The 25,587-nt window shown below is 56.5% G+C and overlaps 1 protein-coding gene across 23 annotated transcripts in view; it reads left to right on the plus strand.

Annotated features, from left to right (window-relative positions):
- DYSF (dysferlin) overlaps positions 1 to 25,587 on the plus strand; it is a 239,464-nt gene that overhangs the window by 114,030 nt on the left and 99,847 nt on the right. For all 23 annotated transcript variants that reach the window (XM_060117344.1, XM_060117350.1, XM_060117352.1 and 20 more), the window contains 8 exons: positions 53 to 184; positions 269 to 435; positions 1,237 to 1,351; positions 1,640 to 1,745; positions 2,001 to 2,143; positions 3,816 to 3,989; positions 19,555 to 19,648; positions 20,142 to 20,219. In XM_060117344.1, the coding sequence (XP_059973327.1) occupies positions 53 to 184; positions 269 to 435; positions 1,237 to 1,351; positions 1,640 to 1,745; positions 2,001 to 2,143; positions 3,816 to 3,989; positions 19,555 to 19,648; positions 20,142 to 20,219 (1,009 nt within the window). The remainder of the gene's footprint in view (positions 1 to 52; positions 185 to 268; positions 436 to 1,236; positions 1,352 to 1,639; positions 1,746 to 2,000; positions 2,144 to 3,815; positions 3,990 to 19,554; positions 19,649 to 20,141; positions 20,220 to 25,587) is intronic.

Consider the following 25,587-nt stretch of genomic DNA (forward strand, 5'->3'; position numbering starts at 1 on the left):
ACATACTGACCCTGAAGGGGACTGTGGGTTTCTCTCCTTCTCTGCTACCCAGTATCCAATGGAAGGGGTGCCCGGAGCCCGGATGCCAGTGCAGATTCGGGTCAGGCTCTGGTTCGGGCTCTCTGTGGATGAAAAGGAGTTCAACCAGTTTGCTGAGGGCAAGCTCTCCGTCTTTGCTGAAACCGTGAGTGCCTGACCGCCTGCCCACCCTACCCCCGGCCCCAAAGCTACCACAGCCCCACTCACTTCTCTGTTTCTCACTCTCCAGTATGAGAACCAGACCAAGCTGGCGCTGGTCGGGAACTGGGGCACAACGGGCCTCACCTACCCCAAATTTTCTGATGTCACGGGCAAGATCAAGCTACCCAAGGAGAGCTTCCGCCCCTCAACTGGCTGGGCCTGGGCTGGAGACTGGTTTGTGTGTCCAGAGAAGACGTGAGTCGTGGACAGGGAGGGCTTGGGGACCCCGCCTGGCCCAGCCATTGCTCTGAAAGGGCCTCGGCTCTGTGCATCCCTCTGTCTATGGCCACTGCCCCTACGCCGGTCAGAGCGACTTCCGTTTGAACTCTCCCGGGACTGGGGGATCATGAGGCAGCATTCTTTTCTGGAAGGGCCCTAATGATTGGAAAGTCCTTTACGATTAAACCGAAGCTGGCCTCCAGTGGACTTTGCGTCCACTGGTTCCGGCCTTTTCCTCCAAGATACCGCAGAAAGCCCGCTCCCTTCTCTGCGTGTCAATCCCTCCTTCAGTGCCCCTCAGAACAGCCTCGTTAGTCCTTCTCCATCTGCATCGCCATCTCCACCTCCTTCTCCTCTCTCTCTTTTCCAGTTTGGTTGATATTCAACAACTGTTTGGTTTTTCTTTTTACTTTTTAAAAATTGAAGAGTAACATATATTGTAGTCACGTACTCAAATCTTAAGTACATAGCTCGATAACATTTTACATTTCTACAACTATCTATTGAGCTCCAACTACCCACTGGGTTTTCGACGTCTTCAGTCGGCTTCCCTTTCTCTTTCTTTATCTTGGTGGTGACTTTCTCTTCTGTCTGCAGGTGTGTCCCTGGGTCTCCCCTTGACTCGCTGCCCCTCCTCTCTCTCCCCTCATCTCTCTTGTTGTTGGTTGGGGTGAGGCTGACACAGGAGGGTTGGCCCAGGCTCTGGGGTGCTCTGCTGGGGGTTGTGGATGGCCGGGGGTCTCTTCGGCAGAGGCTCTGACTCACCCCCGCCCACAGACTGCTTCATGACACCGATGCGGGCCACCTGAGCTTCGTGGAGGAGGTGTTTGAGAACCAGACCCGGCTCCCCGGAGGCCAGTGGATCTACATGAGTGACAACTACACGGACGTGGTAAGGGGGTGCTCTGGGGGCAGGTGGGCTCTGCTTTCCTGGAGGCCTGGATATTTGGGCCCAAGGGGGGCCTGTGACTGAAAGAAGAGGAATGTTCTCCCCTGCTCCCACGTCCCCAGCATCCATGCCCTGGTTTCCAGAGGGACAGTGTGTGAGGTCTGGCAAGGGTAGGACACTGAGCCTGAGTCACACCTGGGGCTTTAGAATATATGTTGTCAGGTTGCATCTTCTCATCTCCCCTGATCACGTCGGTCTCTTCTCATGCTTGCCTGGCCTGTGTTACCCCAGAACGGGGAGAAGGTGCTTCCCAAGGATGACATCGAGTGCCCACTGGGCTGGAAGTGGGAAGATGAAGAGTGGTCCACGGACCTCAATCGGGCCGTTGACGAACAAGGTGGGCAGCACGTGTAGCCCAGCGAGCACCCGGCAGGCTCGCGAGGCATGCCGGAGGGGGGCGCAGTTGAGTGCAGGCCCCTTGGGCCTGGGGTTCTGGCCTTCACTGGGCTACTTCATCTGGGGGACTTCCTGGGTGAGTCCTCACTATAAACTACAAATTGGGAGTCAGTGGCCACTTGAAAGTCTGTGAACGTACCCCAGTTGGAGAGATGGGGAATGGCCAGGCGGTGAGTGTTGGGCACCTCTCCTCCAGGCTGGGAGTACAGCATCACCATCCCCCCGGACCGGAAGCCGAGGCACTGGGTCCCTGCTGAGAAGATGTACTACACACACCGTCGGCGGCGCTGGGTCCGCCTGCGCAGGAGGGACCTCAGCCAGATGGAGGCGCTGAAGAGGGTGAGCCCAGTCGGTGGGGGGAGGGTGGGGGGGTGGGTAGGGGTGAGGCCCTGGGGAGGGGAGGCCAGCTGGGCACAGGAGCACACCTCTGTGCAGGGGACATGTACAAGACACACGGGCTCACTCGAGATGCTCGCAGATCGCACCCAGCACTCACACAGGTGCTCACGGACAGAAAACACCCAAATGCCCATGACCAAGCAAGGGGATGCACCTGGAATTCACGCACAGACCTGGAAGGTGCAAAGGCATACCTAGAGTGTGTCTATGGCTAGGTGTCCGAGGGGCAGAGAAGTGCCAGGAGCAAGGATGTGGTCTCCGGCAGAGTCAGCCTTGGCTTGAGCTGTGGTTCGGGAAGGGGCTCAGCCTGGAGCACCACAGAGTCCTCCTCACCAGGCAAGGGGGCTGGGCTTTGTACGGTCTCAGCCGTCAGTCATTGGCTGGGGGTTGCTGGGGGCGTGCTGGAGGGAGCCTGTTCCCTCCAGCACGGCCAGTTCCCTGGAGAAGGGGGACGCTGGTCAACGGGCTTGGGTGGGCTTGGTCAGCATTTACCAGAGGGCATGTACACAGTGTGAGCACACATGCCCACGGCCGTGCCCAGATACTCTTGGGACACAGACAGGTGCAGAGTGAGCCTGTATGGGCACACAAGTGCCTGTACCTGCTCCTGGGGTCACACAGATGCCCGTGTCGTGCACAGCCTCAGGGCCTGCCTGCCTGGAGCCCTCTTGGCCTGCGTCCTTCCTTCCCAAGTGCACATTGGAATTTTGGCTCGAGAACTAGGCCTTCCCCAGTCCGGGAATAGCCTTTGGCATGACCCGAGTCCCTTCCTCTCTCTTTGGTCACAGTGAATCTAGAGAGAAAGGTCACTGGGTCCCAGGAGAGGCAAGGCTTTTGGGCAGCAGGCTGTTCCTGGTGGCATGAACCAGACAGCCTCAACTCTCCCTGTGAGGGCACCCAGGGGACAGAGGCAAAGCCTTGCCAGACGGTGTGCCTTGCCTGCTCCCTCACCACCAGCATCGTTCCAGGAGAGGGAGGCAACTGGCCTCCGGGACTGGCACTGTCACCGAGCTCATGGCCTGGGCCTGACCTGAGGATCATCTCAGGTCACGAGGTGGATGGGAAGGGGCTTCCGGGGCTCCCCCAGGCTGGGAAAGGACCCCTTGAGAAGAAGTGCGGGGGTCTGTCCACACTGACGTAGGCCTAGCCTCATGGAGAAACAGCCTGGGGCTGGGAAATGGGCTCTTCATTTTGCCTCTGAATTGCAGACCCATTTCCACTTTTATAAGTTGGGATATGAAGAAGAAAAAGGAAATGACAAGAAAACCTTGGATTCGTGAAATCCACCCAGAATCCAAATAAACAAACAAACCCGAAAGCCCAGTGTTTTCATCACTGCTCAGCCTACCTTCCTTTCTTGGCACCTTGGACCTCCCCACAGCCTAGGGAGCCTCTTCTCCTGATTTCCTGACCCGGGACTCTTGTCACTGCAGAAGCTGCTCAGAGCCCCCTCCTCTGGGCGGCCCTCCCAGGTTTTCCCACCTGGAGGGTGATGGTGTGGGGTGTGTCGGGGAGAATCGTGGAGGGCAGGGAGGGCACAGCTGGAGCCCAACCCAGGACTCCCCGCCAACCTGCCAAGTGGCCTCTGAGTCTGCCCTGTTCTCCCATGCAGCACAGGCAGGCAGAGGCGGAGGGTGAGGGCTGGGAGTACGCCTCGCTCTTTGGCTGGAAGTTCCACCTGGAGTACCGCAAGACAGACGCCTTTCGCCGCCGCCGCTGGCGCCGCCGCATGGAGCCACTGGAGAAGACGGGGCCTGCAGCTGTGTTTGCCCTCGAGGGGGCCCTGGTATGTGGCAGTGGTCATCTTGGGTTGGTAGGGTGCAGCGTGGTCTGCCAGGGCAGTTCAGGGCTGACGCAGGAGAGGTGCAGGGGACCCCGGGACAGGACTTTGGCTTCAGTCCTCTGAGGTTGCGTGTGGGGAAAGTGGACACCAGTCTGGGTGTCCTCCTAAAATAAAATAGCTCATTTCTTGGCACCAGAAGACCCACTGCTTTTTTGGTGATCGAGAAGGGACTGGGGGAGAGGGCCCCGGGCTTTTGATGGTCTGACCTGTGACGGGGGCCAAGGGACCTGGCTCTTCTTGAAGAGGCTGGCTGGCCTGGGGTTGGGTCTGGGAGGCTTTGGCCTGGTCCAAGGGAGTAGCCTGAGAGCTCTCCTGACCCTGAATGTCCTTGGTTGGACATGAGTCCTCCTGAGAGGAGGCTATCTTGTGGGCATCCTCGGGAATTTTGGGGAGAGATGTGCCTCAGAGACCAAACCCCAGTCTGGCTGTCCTGCCTCAGAGAGTACTTCCCGGAGCCAGTGGAATGGGGGCCAGGTCAAAGCTATCCAGGGTCAGGATGATGTGTTCTGCAAAAGAGATGAGCAGACCCTTCCTGGACAGTGTGAGTGGGGACATTCAGGGCCAGGAGATAGCCTGTCCCCCACTCTGTTGGTCTGGAGGCTCCATCCAAGCATTGGGAGTGAGATGCCCAGGAGGAGACACCTTCTCTGAAATCCAGGTAGGACTGCCTGTCCCCTGAGGGGGCTTTGGGCTGTGACACAGGGGAGCAGGTCCCACCAGCTTCACTGGCTGATGGAATCTGAGTGTGTCCATGTGAGCCAGCTGTGTGTATGTGTGTGTGTGTGTGCCTGCATGCGCGTCCATATGAGCATTTCGTCTGGGTGGGGAGCAGTGGGTCTTAGCCCTCAGCCAAGGAGTACAGTGGGGCAGGCCCCTGACCCGATGGGATGGCTACAGAGAAGGGAGTTGAGGCTGGCAGTGGCCCCGAGGGGGTAGTGGGCAGGGCCTGGAGGTTCCATCACTGGGGTTGGGTCTGGGAGGCTTTGGCCTGGTCCAAGGGAGTAGCCTGAGAGGTCTACTGACCCTGAATGTCCTTGGTTGGACATGAGTTCTCCTGAGAGGATGTCAGAGGCTCTGGAGGGAGCACCTCCTGGATCTTGGGGGCCAAGTGGTGAGGAGGCTGGAAGGAGATGGCAGAGGTCTGGGCTCTCTGGGGCCCTGAGCTGGTGCTCAGGTGGAGGTTGAAACTGCCACCCAGGCTGGAGCAGCTGCAGCCGGGAGTCTCCTCGTCCTGTCAGAAGGGGCCTCGCTTGGGCACAGGGCAGTGCCTGGGGGAGGTTGTGTGGTTCCAGCTGAGGACTGGGGAATAAAGACCTCAGCAGGCCTCAGAGGCGGGGCCAGGCCTGAGGGTGCTTGCCCTCTAAGGGGCCAAGACTCATTTTCATCCGCCAGAAACACAACCAAAGTGGGCTGAAGAGGGAAAAAGAGCTTAAAGGCTCAGATTGCTGGGAATCTGATTCACCGAGGTGAATCAGGCACTAGGCCTGGCAGGAACTAGGGGCTCACACAGTGTCCCCGACTCGCTCCTCTGTCTTGGCCCCGTTCTCACACTGGCTCTCTCCATGTCACTGGCAAAGATGGTGCCTGCGACAGAGGCTGACGCCACCTTTACAGCTAGCACAGCCCAGCGGGCATCCTCTGTCTCCTCCCAGCGGGAGACCCCGGAGTGGAGGGTGTGCACTTGCTCAGTGGTGCCATTACTGGCTGGGGTGGGACTGACTGGCTCTGCTTGGCCCTGTGCCCACACCAGCCCCTGAGCCTGAGGGCGAGGAACGGAATGTTCTGAATGACCGTCCTGGGTCACGCCCCTTTTTGTGGTTGACAGCCCCACAGGCTGGGGAGAAGAGCATTTGGAAAGGAAAAAACCCCAAACGGTGGTGGACACAGAGCTATACATGACGACCACAGGACTCTTCTCTTTTTTTTTTTTTTTTTGCGGAACGCGGGCCTCTCACTGTTGCGGTACGCGGGCCTCTCACTATTGTGACCTCTCCCGTTGCGGAGCACAGGCTCCGGACGCGCAGGCCCAGCTGCCATGGCTCATGGGTCCAGCCGCTCCACGGCATGTGGCATCTTCCCGGACCGGGGTACGAACCCGTGTCCCCTGCATCGGCAGGTGGACTCTCAACCACTGCGCCACCAGGGAAGCCCAGGACTCTTCTCTTGAATGAGCAGTAGGAGCAAGTGTGGGTTGTTGAGCGGAGGAGGAGTGCTCTGGTCAGAGCTGGGTTTTAGGGCCATTAATCAAGTAGCCGTGGAGGATGGCTGGGGCCGGAGAGCCTCCCATCAGGAGACCATCAGGAGGCTTGGTTAGAGATCTGGGAAGATGTGACCATCTGGGGTGGGGGCCAAGGGACCGAAGTGGAGGGAGGTGGAGTAGCAGGGCTTGGGGCGGGAAGGGTCCAGTGGGCATCAGAGGCTCCGCTGGGTGGACGGTAGGGCCGCTGCCATCGCCAGGCCACGGGCGGGGTGGGCCTGGGGCTGCGATGAGTTCAAGGTTGGCCCTGGTAAGTGTGACGCACAATGGTGAAGTGCTGCATGAGGAAGATGGATGTGGAGGCTGCCGGCCAGGCGGCCTGGGGCAGGGAGGCTGGGGGCGTGGGAGCTGAGCATCAGCTGTGAGGCGAGGGGGCTGAGAGGAGAGAGGGCGCAAGGCCGGAGGTGCCCAGAGGCCCGTGGATGGAAGCGTGGATGGCTCTGGGGCTGGTGAGGATCTAGGGGAAGAAGACGAGCAAGGCTGGAGGACCCACTGCCAAGCTTTCACGGCTCGGTGACCAGGAGAATGAAGAAGGCCATTTCCCAGAACACAGAAACCAGACCGTTTATTCTTTATGTGGGAGAAAAATGTCATGAGGGAGCATTGAAATCAAATGTCAAGTGGGAAGGTGAATGATCGTGATGCAGATGGGACTCGCCTGTGAAATGTGGCAGAAACCAAAGTAGTGAAGCCTAGAGTCCTGGGGGAGGTTTGCTGACATAGGGAGCCAGAGGCAGACAGTGGTTAGAATGGCTGGATCCACAAACCTGGAGTTGGACACAGTCTTTAGGTGTGACCAGCACTTGGACAGGACCACAGGGTCATTGGACTGAAACTGTCTGGACCACTCTATTTGAGCAAATGAGCCCCCATCAGCACACGTGCTCACACACACACACACGCACACACACGCACGCACACACACACACACACTCTCCCCTTCCATGGTCACCTTTACATGCTTCCTGCCAGGACCAAGGATGGCCTGGGTCCCCATCCCTAAGTCTGCTGTCCTTCATCCTCGGATGTGCTGATGCTCCAGCAAGACACTGGGGCTAGAGTCCACCCTGCATCACTGGGGCAGATGGTCGGGTTTTCTGGGTGCCAGGACCAATCTATTGTTCTGGGTACTGGCCTTTGCCCACTGGTCACTGATGCCTGCCGATTCACTTGGCGGGAGTGTGGTGGGGTGGGTGAGGCTTCTGAATGGCACTGGTTTGGTTTGAATTCTGCTTCCTCTGCTTCAGCTTGGATAGGTCACTTGTCCCTTTAGTGACTCTGTTACTTATGAATGTCACTACGTGTATGGGTCCTCGTAAGGATTAAGGACATAACCCATGTACAGAGGTGCTTCTCAGTTTTAATGAACATAAGACCCATCTGGGGATCTTGTTAAAACGCATGCTCTTGATCTGCTGTCTGGGTGGGGCCCGAGAGTCTCCATTTCTAACAGCCTCCGGTGATGCCCATGCTGCTGGTCCAAAGACCATCTTCGAGTAACAAGGATGTCGGGTGCACAGGGCATCCCGAAGAAGAGGGAGGCAGTCACGTCAGCCACTACCGGGTGCCTCTCTGAGGGAGGCGGGGTGTCTATTCCTGACTGGAGGTGTGTCACCAGGGCCCTAGAGAGCGAGGCAGGGACAGGTGACATGTTCTCCCTGCTCCTTATGGGGAGAAAATGATCTTTTCTTCCAATGATCCGCCACCTGATAGTGGAGGCCTGGCTCATGGGAAACCCCTGCCGGATTGGGAAGAGGGTATTCACATGTGAAAGCAAATAAACCCAACAGAAGCTGCATCTCCGAAGTGCTGGAGGGCAGACAAAGGTCATTCCAGAGTGACAGCGCCTAATGACGGTGGCTTCTTGGAGGAGGACCTGGGGGGGCACAGCTTGGAGGAGTCCAGGACTGTGCGTGGTGGCCAGGTGGGCTTCCTGGCAATCTGACGGTTCTGGGCGTCTGGGCGCAAGGGCCAGGCCTGTGGCGCCCCCTTGCCTCCTCCTACCCGTCCCCTGGCCCATGCGTCCACCAGCAAGCTGGGCCTCACTTGCCAGCTCCCCTCCTGAAGACGTCTCTCTGGAAGGCAGGCCCAGTCTGCTCATTAGCACGGGCAGCCTTTCCCTGAAACCTTCTGCCGGGGCCAAGCCTGGCTCCCCCTGCGGAGCGGGAGGCCCTGGCTCTGTCTGCTAATGGTCTGCTGTCTCCATCCCGAGCATTATTTTAGTTTCGTATTATTCTTTTTCCAGCTAATATCCTGGCATTCCCAAAGACACCGGGTTTCATAATCTTCCTGGCGTTCCCAGGGAGCTGGGAAGTGGAGCACAAAGCTGCTATTATAGCGTGTTCCATCCAGCCTCCCTCTCCTGCCCCACACCCCTCGCTGCCGCCGCCACCGCCACCGCCGGCGTCCACCCAGTCACCCCCTCCTGACGCCACCAGACTCTCTGAGAACGCTGGTGACGGCTGCCGGGGATGAGCTCACAGAATCCATCCTGTGGCCCTTGCCCTGGGCCTGCCCTCCATGCGCGAGGATTTTTCCAGAGCCCTGTCTTTGCACTTGGCCCGGAGTGTCTGGAAGGGTTTTCTGAGATGCCTGAGCCTGGGCAGGGAGAAGAGGAGATAGAGACTCGGCCACATGTGCTCCTAGTCTTGGAGATTTTTAGAGCTGGAAGGAACTTTCATGTTCGAAAGCACTCTCCACCTGGCTCTGGTGCTGCTTGAAATTGGATGCAGAGTTGTGGGTGTGCATGTGTGATCTGTGTGCGTGTGTGTCTGATGTGTAAGCACATGTGTGATGTGTGTATGGATGTATATGGCGTGTGCACATGCGTGATATATGTGTGTGTGCAGTGTGCATGTGTGTGTCTGTGGTGGGTAAATTCTGATGTAAAGTCCATGGTTTTCTCCAATTCTCAAGAAAATCTAGGATCCCAAAGAGGGTAAGAATTACAAAACTCTATTTTACCTCGTGGCGAAGACCAGGCTGAGAGCTGTACATGCATTGTCTCATTTCATCCTCACAGGGACCCCAGAAGGCTGGATTCTATGATTATACCCATTTTACAGTTGGGGAGACTGAGGTTCCAGAACTGCCCTGTCTAATATGAAAACCACTAGCCAGGTGTGGCTATTTAAATTTACATTTAAAGTGATTGAAATAAGAAAATTCAGTTCCCCAGTCACACTGGCCACATTCGAAGAGCTCAACAGCCACGTCTGGCTAGTGGCTACCATATTGGACAGTACAGAACAGTTCCATCACTACAGGAAGTTCTCTTGGACAACGCTGCTCTAGAACAAATCTGAGCCCCTAAGGTAGCCCCAGAAGAAACGGAGGCCTGAGAAGGAGTTTGCCCAGCGTCACGGCCTGTGTCAGTTCTAGAACCAAGGCCAGGAGAGCAGGCTCTTCTGCTCTCTCTCCCCAGATTCATCTCCCCACTTGCTATGAGGGCATAAAGTCCTTCCCCCATAGAGGACCCATGGGTGGTTGGCTGGAGCCCTCAGCTGGATGCATGCCCCTCCTCGTCTTGTAGCCAGGCAGCTTGGCCTCCCTGGAGGAGCTGGGCAGCTGGAGAGGAGTTGTCACCACTGCCCCCAGCCAGGAGGCCTCCAGTTGGTTGGCAGGGGCCCGAGTCCTGACCTGAAGTGCCAAGGACCCACAGAGGCAGGCATCCCCAGCCCCAGTCAGGGGGCAGGGAAGGGTAGCTGGGAGTCGGAAGTGCTAGGAAGGGGGTCAGGGAGAAGCTGGTGCCAGAGAGGAGGAATTTGGGCTTTGAACTGGCTGAAAAGGAGGTCACATGTGGGTGGGGAGGGGAGGGGCCATCTCTGGACCTGGATGAAATCCTGCTGTGTACGGGGGCACCTAGGCATGCTTCCTAGTGTGGCTACTTTGAGCAAGGGCAGCACCTGGGAGGTGAAAGGGGTTTGCCTTATTAAGTCATCAAGACCCCTGGCTGGGTCTGTGGGCCATTGGAAGGCGGCTCTGTGTCTCTTGAATGTCCTAATCAAACACCTGTTCCACACCTGGCATTGTGCTACGGGGCAGGCCGAGGGCCACCGGAGGATTACACAGAAGGACCATTTGAGTAAATCCTCTAAATATGTGGACTCGGGGTCTATCTCACTCAAGATTGGGATGCTGAAGCCTGCGTGCGTCCACTGAAACTTGTGTGTCTGTGTACCTGAGACAAAATGCCAGCACACAGGCAAGCATGGACTGTGTGTGTTACTGCTGGGTGGATGTGATGGGTGTGTTACACCCTGTGTGTCATTATACATGCATGAGGGTCTGTGTCCACAGTGGCTAGGGTGACCTTATAATTTATTGTCTGGTCTGGACACTATTAAAAATCATGCTGGAAAATAGGCATAAGCTAGGCAAACGAGGACATACAGTTGTCCTGATTATGGTGGCACCCTGGCACGGCCTAAAACCTGCTTGAGCATCCTCTGCAGCCTTCAGAGACCTGGAAAGCCTAGAGGGACACACAGGCACATGCAAACACAGACACTCGTGCCAGCCCACACGTGGCATTGTGGATTCTCCAGGTTTCCTAATTCCACTCCCAGGATCCCCAGGGGCTGGCCGGTAGCTTTGCAAGGAGTTTCGCAGCTGCTCTCAAGCCCTGGCTCCAGCTGTAAATTAAATGGGGTTGCACACTCGCCTGCTACTCCACTTAAGGTTGCAATCAGCCCTGATTAGGAAGGGAGGGCTGTGTGTTCCCAAGGGTTCTCTTTTTACAGGGTTCTCCTCTGGCCTGGCCTGTGGGCCTGTGTGGGGTTTCCCTGGAAGCTGAGGCCAGAGCAGTCAGGGCAGTGACATGGGTGTGGGCTCCCCAGGGCCCTGACTTGGCACTCAGTCCTGTCCTGCCTCAGATCCCTGCTCAGGTGCTGAGTTCTGATGGGGAAGCAGGAGCTGGGAAGAGCCCTGCGGGGGTCCTGGGAGATCCTGGGCTCTACCAGCGAATTTCCCATGCATCCTGAAGAAAAACATGAATCTCTGGGTCCCAGTTTTCTCACTTATCAGATGGAGGTGATAACAACACAGCAAAAATAACCACCTCCCCTTACAGAGCAGGGGATGGCAAACGATGGCCCACTGGCCAAGTCTGGCCCTCTGCCTTTTTGTGTAAACGGGGCTGTATCAGCACAGCCATGCTCATCCATGGGCACATCGTCTACGGCTGCTGTCTGCTGCTACTGCAGCTGAGTAGTTGCAGCAGAGCCTATATGGCTGGGCAAAGGTGAAAGTATTTACTCTCAGGCCCTTTATGGATACAGTTTGTCAACTGTTCTAGAGCATATGCTGTGTGTCAGGCAGTGCCCTCTGCCCTGTTCATGTATTATCTCATTTAGGCCTCCCAATAATCCTGAGGTGGATTTTATTAGTGCTCCCATTTTACAGAGAAACAAACTGAGGCACAGAGAAAGCGAGTAATAATTATTTTAGTGGAGTTTCCTTGGTTGAATATTGTGAAAAATCTTATGGATGATGGCTGGGTTGCACAGGTTTATAGCACTCTTCTCTACATTGTCATTTGTTATTTGGGTGTCCCAGCAGAGCCGATGGTGAAGAAGAGATCCTGGCAGGTCACCCGAGGCCTGCCTGTGCTGGTCGACGTTTAACAACTGGCTCTCTGGAAAAAAATCCAGAGAACAAATCCAGCTCTACTTGTAGCATTTGCTGATATGGTATAAATATCCCTGCCATGGCCAGTTGCAAGGTCTCAATGTGAGATCACAGAATGTGGGGATGCTAGGAGGAGATGGGCAGTGGCACACCATTATACAGTGTTTATATAGTACTTGACCTCACAGATACTCTAGGTGTAAATCACCTTGGGAGCAAGATAACGGTAAAAGGTAGTGGAAGAATTTGGAAGTGATGCGTTTGAATATGTATCATCACCTTTGTTTTAGAAATAATCTCTGAAGTTACACATTTATATGATTTAAGTTTTACAGATGACTGTGTTTAACAAATGGCTGGCAAATGGCTGGAAATTTAATGATCTCTCATGAGCCCTGAGAACCAGCTCCGGCACCTGCTGCCCTCGGGGGTCCTCTGATCTTGTTTACATAAGGAAAGAGGTTGGGGCTCCCCATAGTCGCACCCTTCCTGTCAGCTCTGTCACCTGTGCTCTTTGGATCCATCAGACATAGGAATTGAGTCCTTGCTGTAGGGTGAGGAGGGTGGCCGGCCCCTGAAACCCATATGCTTGACTCCGCTGGGGCAGGGCGTGCCCTGGTGGCCCCTGGAGCTACCTCCGAGGCTCCGTTTTTTTCCCTGACCGCCGTGAGTGTGGCTTCTGTGTTTCTGTCCGCCTCTTACTCAGCCCTGGGGAGCCCCGCTGCTCAGCCTGTGTCTTTCTGCTGCATCCACCTCTGCTCTGGTCTCCTCCGTGCCTCCGCTTTATAGATCCTGAACCAGACCTCTGGGCCCCGTGTGGGAGTGCCAGAGGCAGGAGGCATGTGTGTGACAGCCTGTGTGCAGAAAGAATCTCAGAAACGCCAGGGGTCTGCTGCTCGGTCTTGGATCCACTTTAGGTGGGTTGAGGAGTCCCCTTCACAGACTCCTTGTTTTCCCAGAACCTGCCCACCTCCTCCCTGTGGGGCGGCCAGGGTCCCGGGATGTCAGCCCTCGGCAGAAAAGGTGGACTTGGCCTCTGGCTCAGGGGACCCCTGGGGAGCCCTGGCATCTGAGAAGGAGAGTTCCTCACCCTCCTGAGCTCGGGCACCTCCAGGGAGCCGTGGCTGCCAGCGGGGCAACAGCGGGTTGGAGGCCCCCCAGTCCCCTTGGGCGAGCAGTAGGGTCCCTCCCACAGCTAGCCACAAGACCCGGTGCGTGGCCACAGACTGCGTGGCTGCCAGCCCCAGCCTGGGAGTCACATCGGCATGAGCTATGGAGGTAGGAATGTGACTGTGGGAAACTCAATGCCCCGAGCCTGGCCTGGGGCTGGGGAAGAGTGCGAGTGCGGAGTGGGGGTGAAGGGTGGGTGGGTGGAAACCAGGCCGTTAGCTACCCCTGCAGCCTGATTCTGCTCAGGGCTCCAAGCGAGAGCAGGAGGCAGCCAGCCCCCCTGCTCCCGGCCTCGCCCTGACCCGGCCTCGCCCCTCTAGCCAAGCCTTCCCTAAGCTCTGGGGGGGGGGGGCAGGCCTCCAGCGTGACACTGCTACCCCTGTTCCAGCACCCCTCTTCTTTCCCCTCCTCCAGGAAAACGTCCTGAATGGGACCTTCCAAGGGCCCACCCTGTTCCATTCCACCCCACAAATGGCCCCATCTGGGGTGTAAGTGAGCCCACGTCACTCTCTCTTTCTCTGGTGGCATCTGACCCTGAGCCCCATGAGGGTGGGAGGTTGCTGTCTGACGCACACTTTTCCTGTCCCTTTCCCTGGGACCTTAGGCCTGAGTGCTGTGCACATGCCTTAGGGCGGGGATGCTGGTGATTCATTTCAGGCGATAAATCTTCTAAGATAAATCTACTAAGTGCCAGACACTGGGGTCAGGTGCAGGGGATAAGGGAACGTGCATGCCTTACCTATACACATGGAAAGATGGATGCAGGAGAGATGCTAGGAGAGGCTGGGTAGGGGCTGCTGATAAAGGCAGGGCAGTCAAGGAAGTGTCCAAGCCTCAGTGATGACTGAGTTGAGGGAAGAGCTCAAGGTAGCTTGTCTGGAGGGCATTCCAGGTGGTGATGACAGCCAGTGCAAAGGTCCTGTGGCAGAGGGATGGTGATGAATTCCAAACTTAAAGCCAGAGGGCAGGGATTAAGGCGGGGGGAAGGTATTGTTCAGCATGAAACGGGTGAGATGAAAGAGTTAAACTGGCACCACTGAATGCTGATTATGTGCCAGGGACCTGTCAGGGGCTGTGGGTACGTTTCATTTAATTTCCACCTGTGGTTCTCAGCTGGGGACAATTTCTATCCCCCACCCCATCCCCCAAGGGACATTTGACAATGTCTGGAGATAGTTTTGGTGGTCACAACAGAGGGAGGGGGGCAGCTATGGACATCTAATGGGTTGAGGCCAGGGATGCTGCTAAACATCCAGCAATGCACAGGACAGCTCCCATAGCAAAGAGTTATGTAACCCCAGATGTCAACAGTGCCAAGGCTGAAAAACCCTGCATTTTCCTCAGTAGCCCATCGAGGTGAGTGTTACCACGATGGCCACTTTACAGTGAGGAATCTGAGTTTCAGGCTTCCCTGAGGCACCCCCAGCTACCCTCCTCCAACCCACACTGTGAGCTCCAGGCACTGCCCCCCACCCCCGCTTCCTGGCACCTGACATGGAGCCCGATCCCCCGGGGACTGGCAGCCTGATGTTCTCTATGTCGGAGCTTCAGGGTCTGTAAGATGAATGAGTCGCCCTGATCATCTACTCTATGCACATGCTGTGCAATGTCAGGGAGTTGCAGGCCACTCTTCTTCCATGCAATCGTTAAGTGGCTTGGCCTCTGTGTGCCATAGTTTGCCCATCTGGAGGACAAAGGCAGTAACAGTCCCTGTTGTAAGGTGGTAAGGTGTCGGCAGGATTCTGCTGTGAGGATAGATGCTAAGGGCAGCATCTCTGCTGCACCTCCACTGACCCTCTCTTCTCCCCTCTGCCAACATCATCGCTTTCTCAGGGGATGCTTCCCTCAAGTAAGGCTCGGTCCAGAAAGTTCCTTTAGCCCCAAACAGTTCCCTCCAGAAAACAGGTGATTATGTGACGGGAGAGGGACCTACAGAGACTGGGGCTCAACTTGGATTTTTTTCCTTGATCACTAAATATTTGCCAAGGGCTTCTGTGTGCCAGGCATCGTAGTGGGTTCTGGGGACACAGCAGTGCCCTCATGGAGCCAGAGAGACAATGAACAAAAAGGTTAATATAGCAAATGTATCGGGTAGTATGTGCTCTGAGAAACAGTAAAGCTGAATAAGAGAGTAGACAGGGCTATTATGTGGGGTTGGGTTGTCTGGGGTGCGGTATGTGACCATGTGGATGTGAACATGATTTTTGACCTTTGGTCAGGGAAGACCTCTCTGGGGAGGTAACATCTTATGTCTCCACAAGCAGCAATACCTATTTTCCAACTCGAATATGGGAAAGGCCTGGCACAAAGTACATGCTCAATAAACACAAGTGGCATGTCAGAGGGACAGGCTGACGGGAGGGAGATGCTTCCCAGAAGCTCCCAAATCAGCTTTTCATGAGATTTCATCGTTTGCTTTGAGAAAAATTCCCAAACGTGAGCCATGTATGTCCACGTGTGAAAGCCAAAAATATGCTTCAGAGTGGAAAAAGCATGGCATTGGATTATCTGTGTTAACGCACAGGCTGATCCCCTGACCTGGCGATGGGCTGGCCTTTGTCATCAACTCTCCCGAGAAAGGTGTGTGCTCATCCATTCATTCACTCATTCTCTAATTATTAATGGGGCACCCGCTGTGTGTGAGGGGTTCTGCTGGATGCTGGGTGCATGGGGGGAACCTCACAAAGCTGTCTGTGGGAGGGGCAGACAGTGAACAGGTATTTACAATGGAGGGTGCTATATGCAGTAAGGGGGGAAATCGGGGGCTCTGTGGGAGCACACGGGAGGTGTACCTAACTCATCCTTGCAGGGTGACCCTGAAGGTGAGACTGGATGTCTGAGGAAAAAGCCAGGGAAAAAGCAGGGCAGAGAGAACTACGTGCAGGAGGCCTGAGGGCGAGAAAGGGGACCCTGGGGGTTCAGCTGGTTTGAGTGTGGAAGCAGCAGGCTGTGGTGTTTGGGGGTGAGCATCCTGACTTCTGGAGACTCAACGCAGGGGCTGCCGCCGGGCTGGGAGAGGGGCCGGCCTCCGCTCTGCCCCTAAGGTCTGAAGGGGATGCGTGGAGAGCCCAAGTCCCCCCTGGGAGGGTCAGTGGGCCAGAGGATGTAAAGGCGCTGGCCTGCTGTGGGGGTGGAATTCTGCCCAGCCTGGGAACTTGGCTGACTGCAGGGCTGAGGCTCCTCTGGCGGGACTGAACTTACTGGGGACTCTAGGTGTGTGTGTCATCCTGGTTCTCCCAGCTTCTTCCCAGCAACCCCTGTCTGTCTCCTTGAGCAGGGAGGGAAGGAGAGGTGGAGGCAGGGCCACGCAAGGGTGGCAGATGGGGGTGGGGGCGGACAGAGGCCCTGTGGACCAGGGGGAGCGGCTGTGGGCCCCTCCTCTGGAGACAGGGCAGCTGGAAGAGCCTCGGCAGCCCCTCAGCGCCGTTCCAAGGGAGCGCTGGTTCTGCCTCTGAAGGGTGTCATTCTCTGTGCCAGGGCCTGCTGTGGGCCAGGACTGAGCCGGGCCTGAGGTACCTGGCCCCGGCCTTGTGGAAATCCCAGGGAGGGGGACACCTTTTTTCATCACAGGCAGGCGGCCCTACCTTTGGACAGAGACCCAGAAAGCGCTGCCAAAGCCCCGGACAGAGGCCATTGGGTGGGACCGCTGCTGACAGGACGCGGCTGCGGGGGCCACCTGGAGGAGGTGTGCACTGAGTGGGGATGTGCCCTGGAGGCAGCCCGCACGCGTGGAGGTCCCTGCAGGCGCCTGGTGGGAGAGAGGAATCACGGGGCCCATGGGAGCCGGAGGCGGCTTCCCTCCCCGCGCTCACCTCAGCGCCCTGCTTGCTGATGTGGGACATATGTGTGGCCAGGGTGAGGTTGAGGGGCTACCGAGCCTGCCCTCCCCCCGACCAAGGCGCACCGAGCTGCCTGCGCTAAGCCTCGTGGCACCTGGGGGCTGGCTGAACCCTGGTTCCAGCATCCTGACCTGCTTTCCTTGGCGTCCCTGTACCTCAGGCCTGGGGTGGCCTGCTGGGCCCCCAGCTCCGGCCCTACGTGCGGCCTCGTAGACCCTGCGGCCAGAGCTACTAGCTGCTGGGCTTGGTGTGGGTGGCGGCCGGGCCAGAGCTGTGAGGCTGGGCCCAGCGCCTCTCCTGGCGGGAACCCAGGATACCCGGGACCCATGCCTGCCGGGAGGGAAGATTGCAGATGCTGTGGCCTTTGGGTTCTCACCTGTGTGTAGTATGGCATCCCTCCCTGTTGTCCTGCTCTCCTGTGTGTGTATGTGTGTGTGCGTGTGTGTGCGTGCACGTGCTTGTGTGTACGTGTGTGTGTGCGTGTGTGTGTGTGGAGAGAGGTTGATTGCTTGATTGACTGATTTTGATTTCTGCCCAGGACTGTGACTTTGCACTGAAATGTCCACTTCTCCAGCTCCTGGAATAATTTTGAACAAACATGGGGTATATGAATACCACCCCTGAGCACAATTAGTAACTTCATGGTTTATGACCTCCCCAGGTGGTGTGCTAACACAACATGTGATTTATCTTCCTAACAATCCCAGCAACTCTCTGAGATAGATCCTGGAGAATTATCCCAAATGTATAGAGAGACTTGTGCAGAGAGGTTAAGCAACCTGCCCAAAGTCACACAGCTAGTAAATGGTAGGGCCGGAACTGGAGCCCAAGGAATCTGATTCTAGAGCTTGTGTTGAAATTGTGGCCAAAGGAAAGGCGGGGGGGGGGTGGTGGTGTCACCGTATCTTCCTGTCAGAAAGGGGGGTTTCCTGTGCTAGGAGCCAGAGCCCCCCCAGTTGTAGCCGGACCTCGGTGGGTCCCCTGGGAGAGCAGGTGAACATGTCTTTCCCCCGTCTATGTTTTATGGGCCCTTTTGTGGGATGCAGCAGAGGATGACTGCCTCCCTTTAGGTTGCATTTCCTTGTTGACCCCGAGTGACCAGGGCAGGCCTTCCCTGGGTGTCCTAAGATGAGCTGAGCTGCGGAGGCCAGCACTCTTGGCAGGAAACGGTAGGAGCTTGCATTGGGAGCAGGTGCGTGTCTGGGCCAGCTTTGGGGAGCGTGGCCTGCCCCATTGGATTTGGGGGAAGTAAGCCCTGGTGTTGGAGGGGGAAGGTGGAGCAGGTCACTGGGGGTCTGACCAGGGCCCTTCAGGTGGCGAGAGCCATGGAGGGCTTCAGGCCGGGAGCTGAGTGCTGAGTGTGGGTAATACAGCTGATCCTGGTCCTGGGTGCAGGTGGGTCGGAAGCCAGCGGACGGGCACCCAGGGAGGCTTCTTGGACTGGAGGTCTGGGGCTAGGCCCTGAGGGTGGGCACGGTTTGGGGAGGAGGAGCACCTAGGTGGCCGTACATCTAGGGGGTTGGGGCGACGATGTAGCTGCAGGGCCTGGGGAGAGGTCGAGACTCCTGGGGAATGGCTGCCGCCAGGTGGAGGGCAGGGTGGCCTTGGGAAGTGGCTGCTCTGGGTGGGCCTGGGTGGGGTGAAAATGCCACGGGAGGGGAGGCCGGGGTTTTCTTTCAAGGGTTTGCATGCTTGTGTGTTGGGAAGAGGGACTGGCGAGGGACTGGGGCAGGTGACAGTGTGGGAATGGGGGGAGGGCTTGCAGAGGAAGCGGGCAGTCCCTCTGATGGGCTTCAGCCGTGGGAGGCTGGTGGAGCTCATATCACAGAAAGCCAGGTCTGGAAGGACGGGCTACTGTGTGACTGATACATTTTCAATTTTTGTGGGGGCCTTGGTCCCCGCTGGGGCTCATCCCTGATGAGGGGCTGCGGTGTGGCAGAGGTGGTGGGGGAGGGAAGCAGTGCACCAAGGAGGCGGGCATCTGGTCCAAGGAGGCTGGTTTATGGCCCAGTGGTTAGAGCCCAGCGCTAACAAGGGCAAGGTTTACACACAGCTTCTGAGGCCAAGTGTAGACCCACCCTGCCTCTGCTCCTGTTCCCTGTCCTCAGGCTGAGGCCTCCTCTGACCGTCAGCACAGTGGGAGCTGATGAGAGACAGTGGAGGATGCAGTGCAGCTTCTCCCCAGAACTGGGCACCCAGCTAAGTGCCTGTGTGTCCCTGGCACTAGCACCGTGTCCAGACATGTCTCGGGTGGACAGAGATGCTAGACAGGGCCCTCCAGCCTCGGGCTCCCCTTAACTCATCACTGGGCAGATCCCCACTGGATTCCCTCTCAGAGAGCCCCTTCGAGTCCATCCTTCTATCAAACTCTAACCTCTTAGTCTGGAACAACTCAAAATCCCATTCTGGCTTGTCTGGTCTCCACTAGAGAGGGAGAATTTCCCTGTGGACTTAACACTGGGGTCTGGGGAGGCGCTGCCTCGGAGTGAAATCAGAGCTTTGGGCAGGCGAGGAGCCTTGTCTAAAGGACCCTGGGGATCTGATCCAAACCAGTCTCCCTGCCACCCCCAGGCTCTGGGGTCAGAGTCTGTGGTGACCAGCTCTCCATCTCCAGGGCGGCATGGTGGACGACAGGAGTGAAGATTCCAAGTCTGTCTCCACCTTGAGCTTTGGCGTGAACACACCCACGATTTCCTGCATCTTTGACTGTAAGTGACATTTGGAGGTGTCTACCGGGGTGACACGGATGAATGTAGCCTGACGTTCCTGTTTGTGTGGGTTACACGGTCAGGTGTATACGTGGGGGCTGAGGAGGACTGAGTCTGGGTGTTTTGTTAGTGGGTCAGTGTCTCTTGGTTTGTGTGTGTGTGTGAACTCTAAGCCTGAAATCCAGCATTCAAGGCGCTGTGCATTCTCACTGCCCCCATCATCTGTGACCCCCCCACTCCTTCCCCCTCCTCTGCCACCTCCCCAGCTGTCACCAGGCCCAAGGACACATCACTTGGGGGTCCACCTTTGGGCTGTGGTCTGCTCTCCTTGTCTTGAGAGCAGCTAACTCCAGCAGAGAGTACACGTGTCATTTCTACCATCCAGCCCCCCTGTCCACTGCCCCTTCTAGGGACACCCTCTGTCCTCCTCTCTAGCCACAGATCTTGGTCACCCTCAGCCCCTCACTTGGCATCTGTTTCTTCCTCGGTGCAGATGGGAACCGCTACCATCTACGCTGCTACATGTACCAGGCCCGGGATCTGCCTGCGATGGACAAGGACTCCTTTTCTGGTAGGTGGGAGGAGGGAGGAGAGCCAGGGACCAGGGACTGAGAGCTGGGAACAGAGTCATTGGGCCTTCAGACCACAGGGAACATGGCCCAGGCTTCTCCTATGGTGGGTCGGGGGGCGCTGTGTGTGTTGGGTTTGTGGAGGTTAGGGCTGCTGTCAGGTCGCTGTGTCCTCCTGGTTGTCAGGTGGCCTGCTTGACCCCTCTGCAGGTTTTGGTTTTACTGACCATCCCCTCCTCCTGAAAGCCCCTCTGGCCTTGGCCCCTGGGACACCCCTCTCTCCTGGTCTCCTGCAGCTTCCCGCTGCCCTACCTGCTTCTACTGAGCTACTGCCCTCTAAGCCTGATGCTTCTGAGAGTTCTTTGTGTGTTCTCTTCTCTGGGCACTGGGGTCCCCCAGGCAGCCCAGTAGCCACTCCTGTTGGGGAAGCTTCCAGGTCTTTAGTTCCTTTATGTCCAGCCACATTTTCGATGTCTCCCCCGGAAGCCTCAGAGGCACCTCAGTTCATCCTGTCCAAGCTGAACTCCTTGGGACCCCTCCCCCAGATCCAGGCCCCCCTTTACTTCCCACCTTGGTCTTTGTATCATATCAAAGCGCTTCTACTACCCATCAGGTTGGTAACCGTCAGGTGCCCAGTTCTGTTGATTCTGGCTCCTGAATCTGTCTCGGAGATTGTTCCCTCCTATTCCGCATCGTGGCTGCCGTCTCACACTGGCCTTGCCCCTTTTATCTGAACGCTCCAGTCATCTCCTGGCCTCCCTGTGACCTTCCACACAACCCCAGACACAGCTGGTCATGTCACTCCCCTGATTTCAGACATAGACACTAACAGGTAAATCCCCAACTCTTTAGCCTGGCAGACAACTCCTTCGTGATCTGACCCCTTTGGACCTCACCAGTTTCATCTTTCCCTAATTCCCCTCTATCTGCTAGCTCTGGCTGCACCAACTTTTGTCAACCTTTGTCTAGTTCTTCCACATTTCTGGCCTTTGTGATCAGTGCCTAGAATGCCTTCCCGTCCCTATTTTTAATCCAGTGAACTCCTACTCATCCTTCAAGACCCAGCCCAGATGCCCTCTGACTCTTCCCCAAGCTGAGCTGTTTGTTGCTTCCTCAGCACCTGGCCAGGACCTCACCAGCACCTCTCTCAGAGTCCTTACCCACTGCATAGATCAATTGCCATCTACCTCTGTCATATTCTTCCCACCATGACTCTGAGCTCCTCCAGGAAGGGACCTTGACTTACCCTTGAACCTGCAGCAGGTTCTAAAGAACTAACACTTACTAAGATATCTAAAGAACTAGCACTTACTAAGTGCTCACTATCAGCCTAGGCGCTTTGCTGACGTTTTTTCATGTACCCCTTACAACTCTCCTATGCAGCAGGCTTTTAACATCCCCATTTTACAGATGAAGAAACTAAATTGCTTGAGTTAAAATAGCTGACAAGTGATGTACCCCACTCCAAGTACTTGCTACTTACTTGAGTAGATCTGAGTTCTTCCATGAGGGTGACCTCTTGTTCACAGAGTGGCACTCAGCTCACGGCCAGGCACCCGTCCTCCTTTCTGGACCCTGCTCCGCCCCGACCTGGTTACCACTCTGGTTCCTCCCCGGCAGCTGTGCTTCCTCGTGTTCCTCTCCTCTCAGTGACCTTTTCTCTAGCCCCACGCAGCCAGGCTCAGGGTGGATGGAGCAACAAGCACATGGGGATTGGCAGGTGGCGGGGGGGCGGTGGTTGTGGGAGTGCGTGGGAGACCTCTGCAGCTGCAACTTCCTGGGAACCTTGGCCAGGATGCTTTCTGACAATCAGCACCTACCCCAAGGAGAAGAGAAGTGACCTAATTCACAGTCTTGCTTCCTCTTCCTTCGGGGGAGAGTGTGAGAGGTCGGGGTGCAGGCGGCAGGTTTGTGTGTGGGGGGTGGGTAAGTGGGGTGCAGGTCGAGGGCCCCTTGTCCTCCACTGGCCGGGCTGGGGGTGGACCCTGCAGGGAGGGAGCTCCTCCCGGGGACCCGCACCTCTGGGGACGGCAGGCAGGGTCAGCCTGGTACCGGGGCCGCAGGAGACGTCACACTTTCCATCCTAGCTCCACCCCCTCCCCCAAATAAACATCCCTTGAGCTTTGAGGGCACTGCCCAGGGCTTCCTCAGAGGCCGCTGGCTTCTGAATGAAAGGCCTGATTGAGCGGCTGCTGGAAAGGAAAACAGCAGCCAACACGGGTGAACCTATAAAACCCAGAGTGTTTATTTTCACTCCCAAACCCTAAACCAAAGCAGTTTCTCCCCTGGAACTGACCCTGGGGTGGCTGGAGGCTGTGCGTGGCCACTGGCTGGCATTTCTCAGAGGAAGCTCCTGTGTGAATCAGGAATGTCTGGGGTCTGGGGAGGGTCCGGCACAGAGTCTGTTGCTGGTGTCATCTTCCAGCCTGCTTGCTGGCGTCTGCAGCCGAGAGGGCTCTCCTTGGGAAGCCCTCTGGCCTTGCTGCCCTGGGCTTTTCCCCAGCGGGGCTCCCATGACCCTGTGCTGTGCCCTCTGCTAGTCCCTTGTGTGGTGGGTCTCGGGGCTGCTACAAGGCCAGCGCTCCGTATACTTCTTCTCCTTGGCTGAAGGTGGGGGGACCCAGAGGAATTGTCCAGGAAACACTTGTTGAATAACACTGAACTCGGTCGGGGAGGGAGGCTTGTGGAGACACTGCCACGCAGGCTGCCTGAGGATTTTGCCTTGGGTGGAATTTGAGTGGAGGGCCGGCATCAATTCTCTGGACCACTGGAAGGGCGCGTGTGGCCTGTGCTTGTGTGCTTATGAGTGTGTGTGGCCAGCATAGTGATTAGGTATAAAAAATGTGAAATGATGCTTAATTCAAATGACTTCTCTTACATTGGGATACGGTTGCCACTGCTGGGTGAGCATCTGGAGTACAAACTGGATCTACTTTGAACAGAAAAGATAGGACTCCAGAGGACTTAGAAATCACTTGTCCTCAATGCTGTACCTACTGGGCAGCATTGTGGCTCTGAACAGCGGTCAGAGCTGAGTTGCTCTTCCCTGTAGACTGATATTTCTCAAAGGGGATCGGGGAGTGCGCTGTCTTCTTTGCCCTGTTATACTCCAGGGAATTCTGCTTTGCCTCGACCCCCAGCCGGCGACCACCGGTGTGGTTTGAGGGAGCCATAAGCTCTGCTTACAGAGCTGCCGCCAGGAGGGAGGACCTTTGGGCAGCTCACACTCCAGGGCATGGCCCTTAGCTTGAGGCACCCAGAAACTCCTCTTTGAGAGTCTCATGGGTCAGTGGGCTCAGGGGCCCCACTTGGTTAACGAAGAAGATGAGAGAAAGCTAGTAGATCAGATGCCAAGTTATTCATTTATGGGGGTAGAGTGTCTGCCAAGAAAGCAGAAGGTCCTGTGCCCTCTTTGCCGGCCTCATGGTTCCAGGGAGGTCAAAGCTGTGTGCTAGTTGGGTGGTCCTGCGGGGCGTTGCTGCCAGGCCAGGCCACAGTGAGGTCTGGTGAACCACGGTTGCCCCACAGCTGAAGTCACCTCTGTGGGGACCAGTGCTTTTGTCTCCCCCAGATCCAGACTCTGGCTCGGGTGGGGCTGGGGAGCCCTTGCTTGTGGGCTTCCTCTGTCTGGACTCCAGTCAGAGCCCATCCCCTCTCCTGAAGCACAGCTTTCTGTTAAGGTTGGCTCTGGCTGGGGGAATTCTCCCGATGAGCTTAAGAAGCTGTTTTCCAAGGTGTGCTGGAGGCTTGTGAAATGCTCCACTTAAAAAGGGTTCCTGAGCGAGAGAGACTGGGAAACACTGTACACTTAGCGATTTACAAATCATGGTGGCATTGAAGGCTGGGGTGGCTACAGGAAAGGAGCCTGTTGAACGTGTTTCAGCGTTCCTTCATTCCCCCGAGAACTCGCCTTGCGAAGAGCACATTTTGGGGAACACTGATGGACAGGATTCAGCCCAACTCACCCAGCACGAATCCAGGACCGTTTGTGATCTGCCCGCCTGCGTCCTCCTCCCTGGGGCCCGGGGTGCTCCCTTCCTCCCTTCAGACAGACTTGCTGTTCCCTGAGTGCTCTTTGGTGCTTTTGCCAGTGCTGTGCTGGGTGCCTGGCCGCCCCCTTCTCTTCGGTCCACCTTGGTTACCTCCTTATTCTTGAGACTTGGGGTAGGAGACCGCCTTTGGGGGTACTGTCTTGACGCCACCAGACTCCAGGGCGTACCCCCACCCCTAGCTCCTTGAACACTCCGCTGTGAAGTTGCACATCACTTTGTATTGTAACTGATGTTTAGTTACCACTTCCGAGCAGCAGTCATGATCTTAAGAGCCCGGCCTGTGTCTCGGACACCTTCATATTCAGAGCCCTGGGCTTACCTACCATATGCGGGTCAGTCAATAACTGTATGTTGGATGAATGACGGATTGCAGATAATGCTGGAGTGAACATCTTTGTTCATATAGCTTTTTGGTTAATTTGGATGATTCCCAGAAATAGGGGAAACAGGGTGTAAACAGTTTTATGTTTTTCAGGGCATACTGACTGATTGCTTTTCTAAAGGGTTGCTGAATTTCTTCCAGCCATATAGGAGAGTACCTATTTCGTCAAATAGTTGCCAACACTGGGTTTTATAAATCTAAACAAATTTTCTTAATTTTATAGGAAAAATACTGCTGTATTGCAGTTTTTCTCTGCATTGCCTTGATTACTGGCGGTCTACTCCACCCTGTCTTAAGGGCCCTTCTCCCGCGTTCGTGGCAGGTAGAAGGAGCCCTGACTAGGAGTCAGGGAGTCTGGTCCCAGGCACCTGTGAGTAGGGGCCAGTGACTTGTCTTTCTGGGGCAAAGCTTCCTCTTCTGACAAGGGGTATGATGGCACCTGCCCTGTGGTCTGAGCAGTTGGAGGGAGGGCCCATGAGGGAAGCTTAGTGTATTGTGACTGCAGAAGGGTCCTCCTTGGAGCTCCGGGAAGGTCTGAACAGCAGAGATCAGGCACAGGGCTGCAGGTCCAGCAGTCACCTGCCTGGGGCCTCCTGTGGTGATGGAGTCCAGTAGAAGCCTTGGGTGTTCTTGGCTGGAGCTCCCAGGGCAGCCTGTGGTCCTCACAGAGCTCCGATCCAGCTTCAGCGCTGGGGGTGCTCCGTGTGGCTTGGCAGGGGAGGCCACAGGGCTGATGCTGGCCCTCCCCTACCGGAGTGGCTCTGGGAAGAGCTGGCCTCTCCCCTCCCCTCCACCTCTCCTTGGGTTCTGCCTCTCCATCCTCCTGGCTTTCCTGGAAGAGGCTTGTGTCTGTGTGTGTCTGTGCGTCCGTTCATCTGACCACCTTGCTTCAGCAACACCCCACCCCCCTTGTTTCTCTTTTTTTGAGGGGCTGGG

Source organism: Mesoplodon densirostris, chromosome 14 (assembly GCF_025265405.1).
Source record: "Mesoplodon densirostris isolate mMesDen1 chromosome 14, mMesDen1 primary haplotype, whole genome shotgun sequence".
Classification (NCBI taxonomy): domain Eukaryota; kingdom Metazoa; phylum Chordata; class Mammalia; order Artiodactyla; family Ziphiidae; genus Mesoplodon; species Mesoplodon densirostris.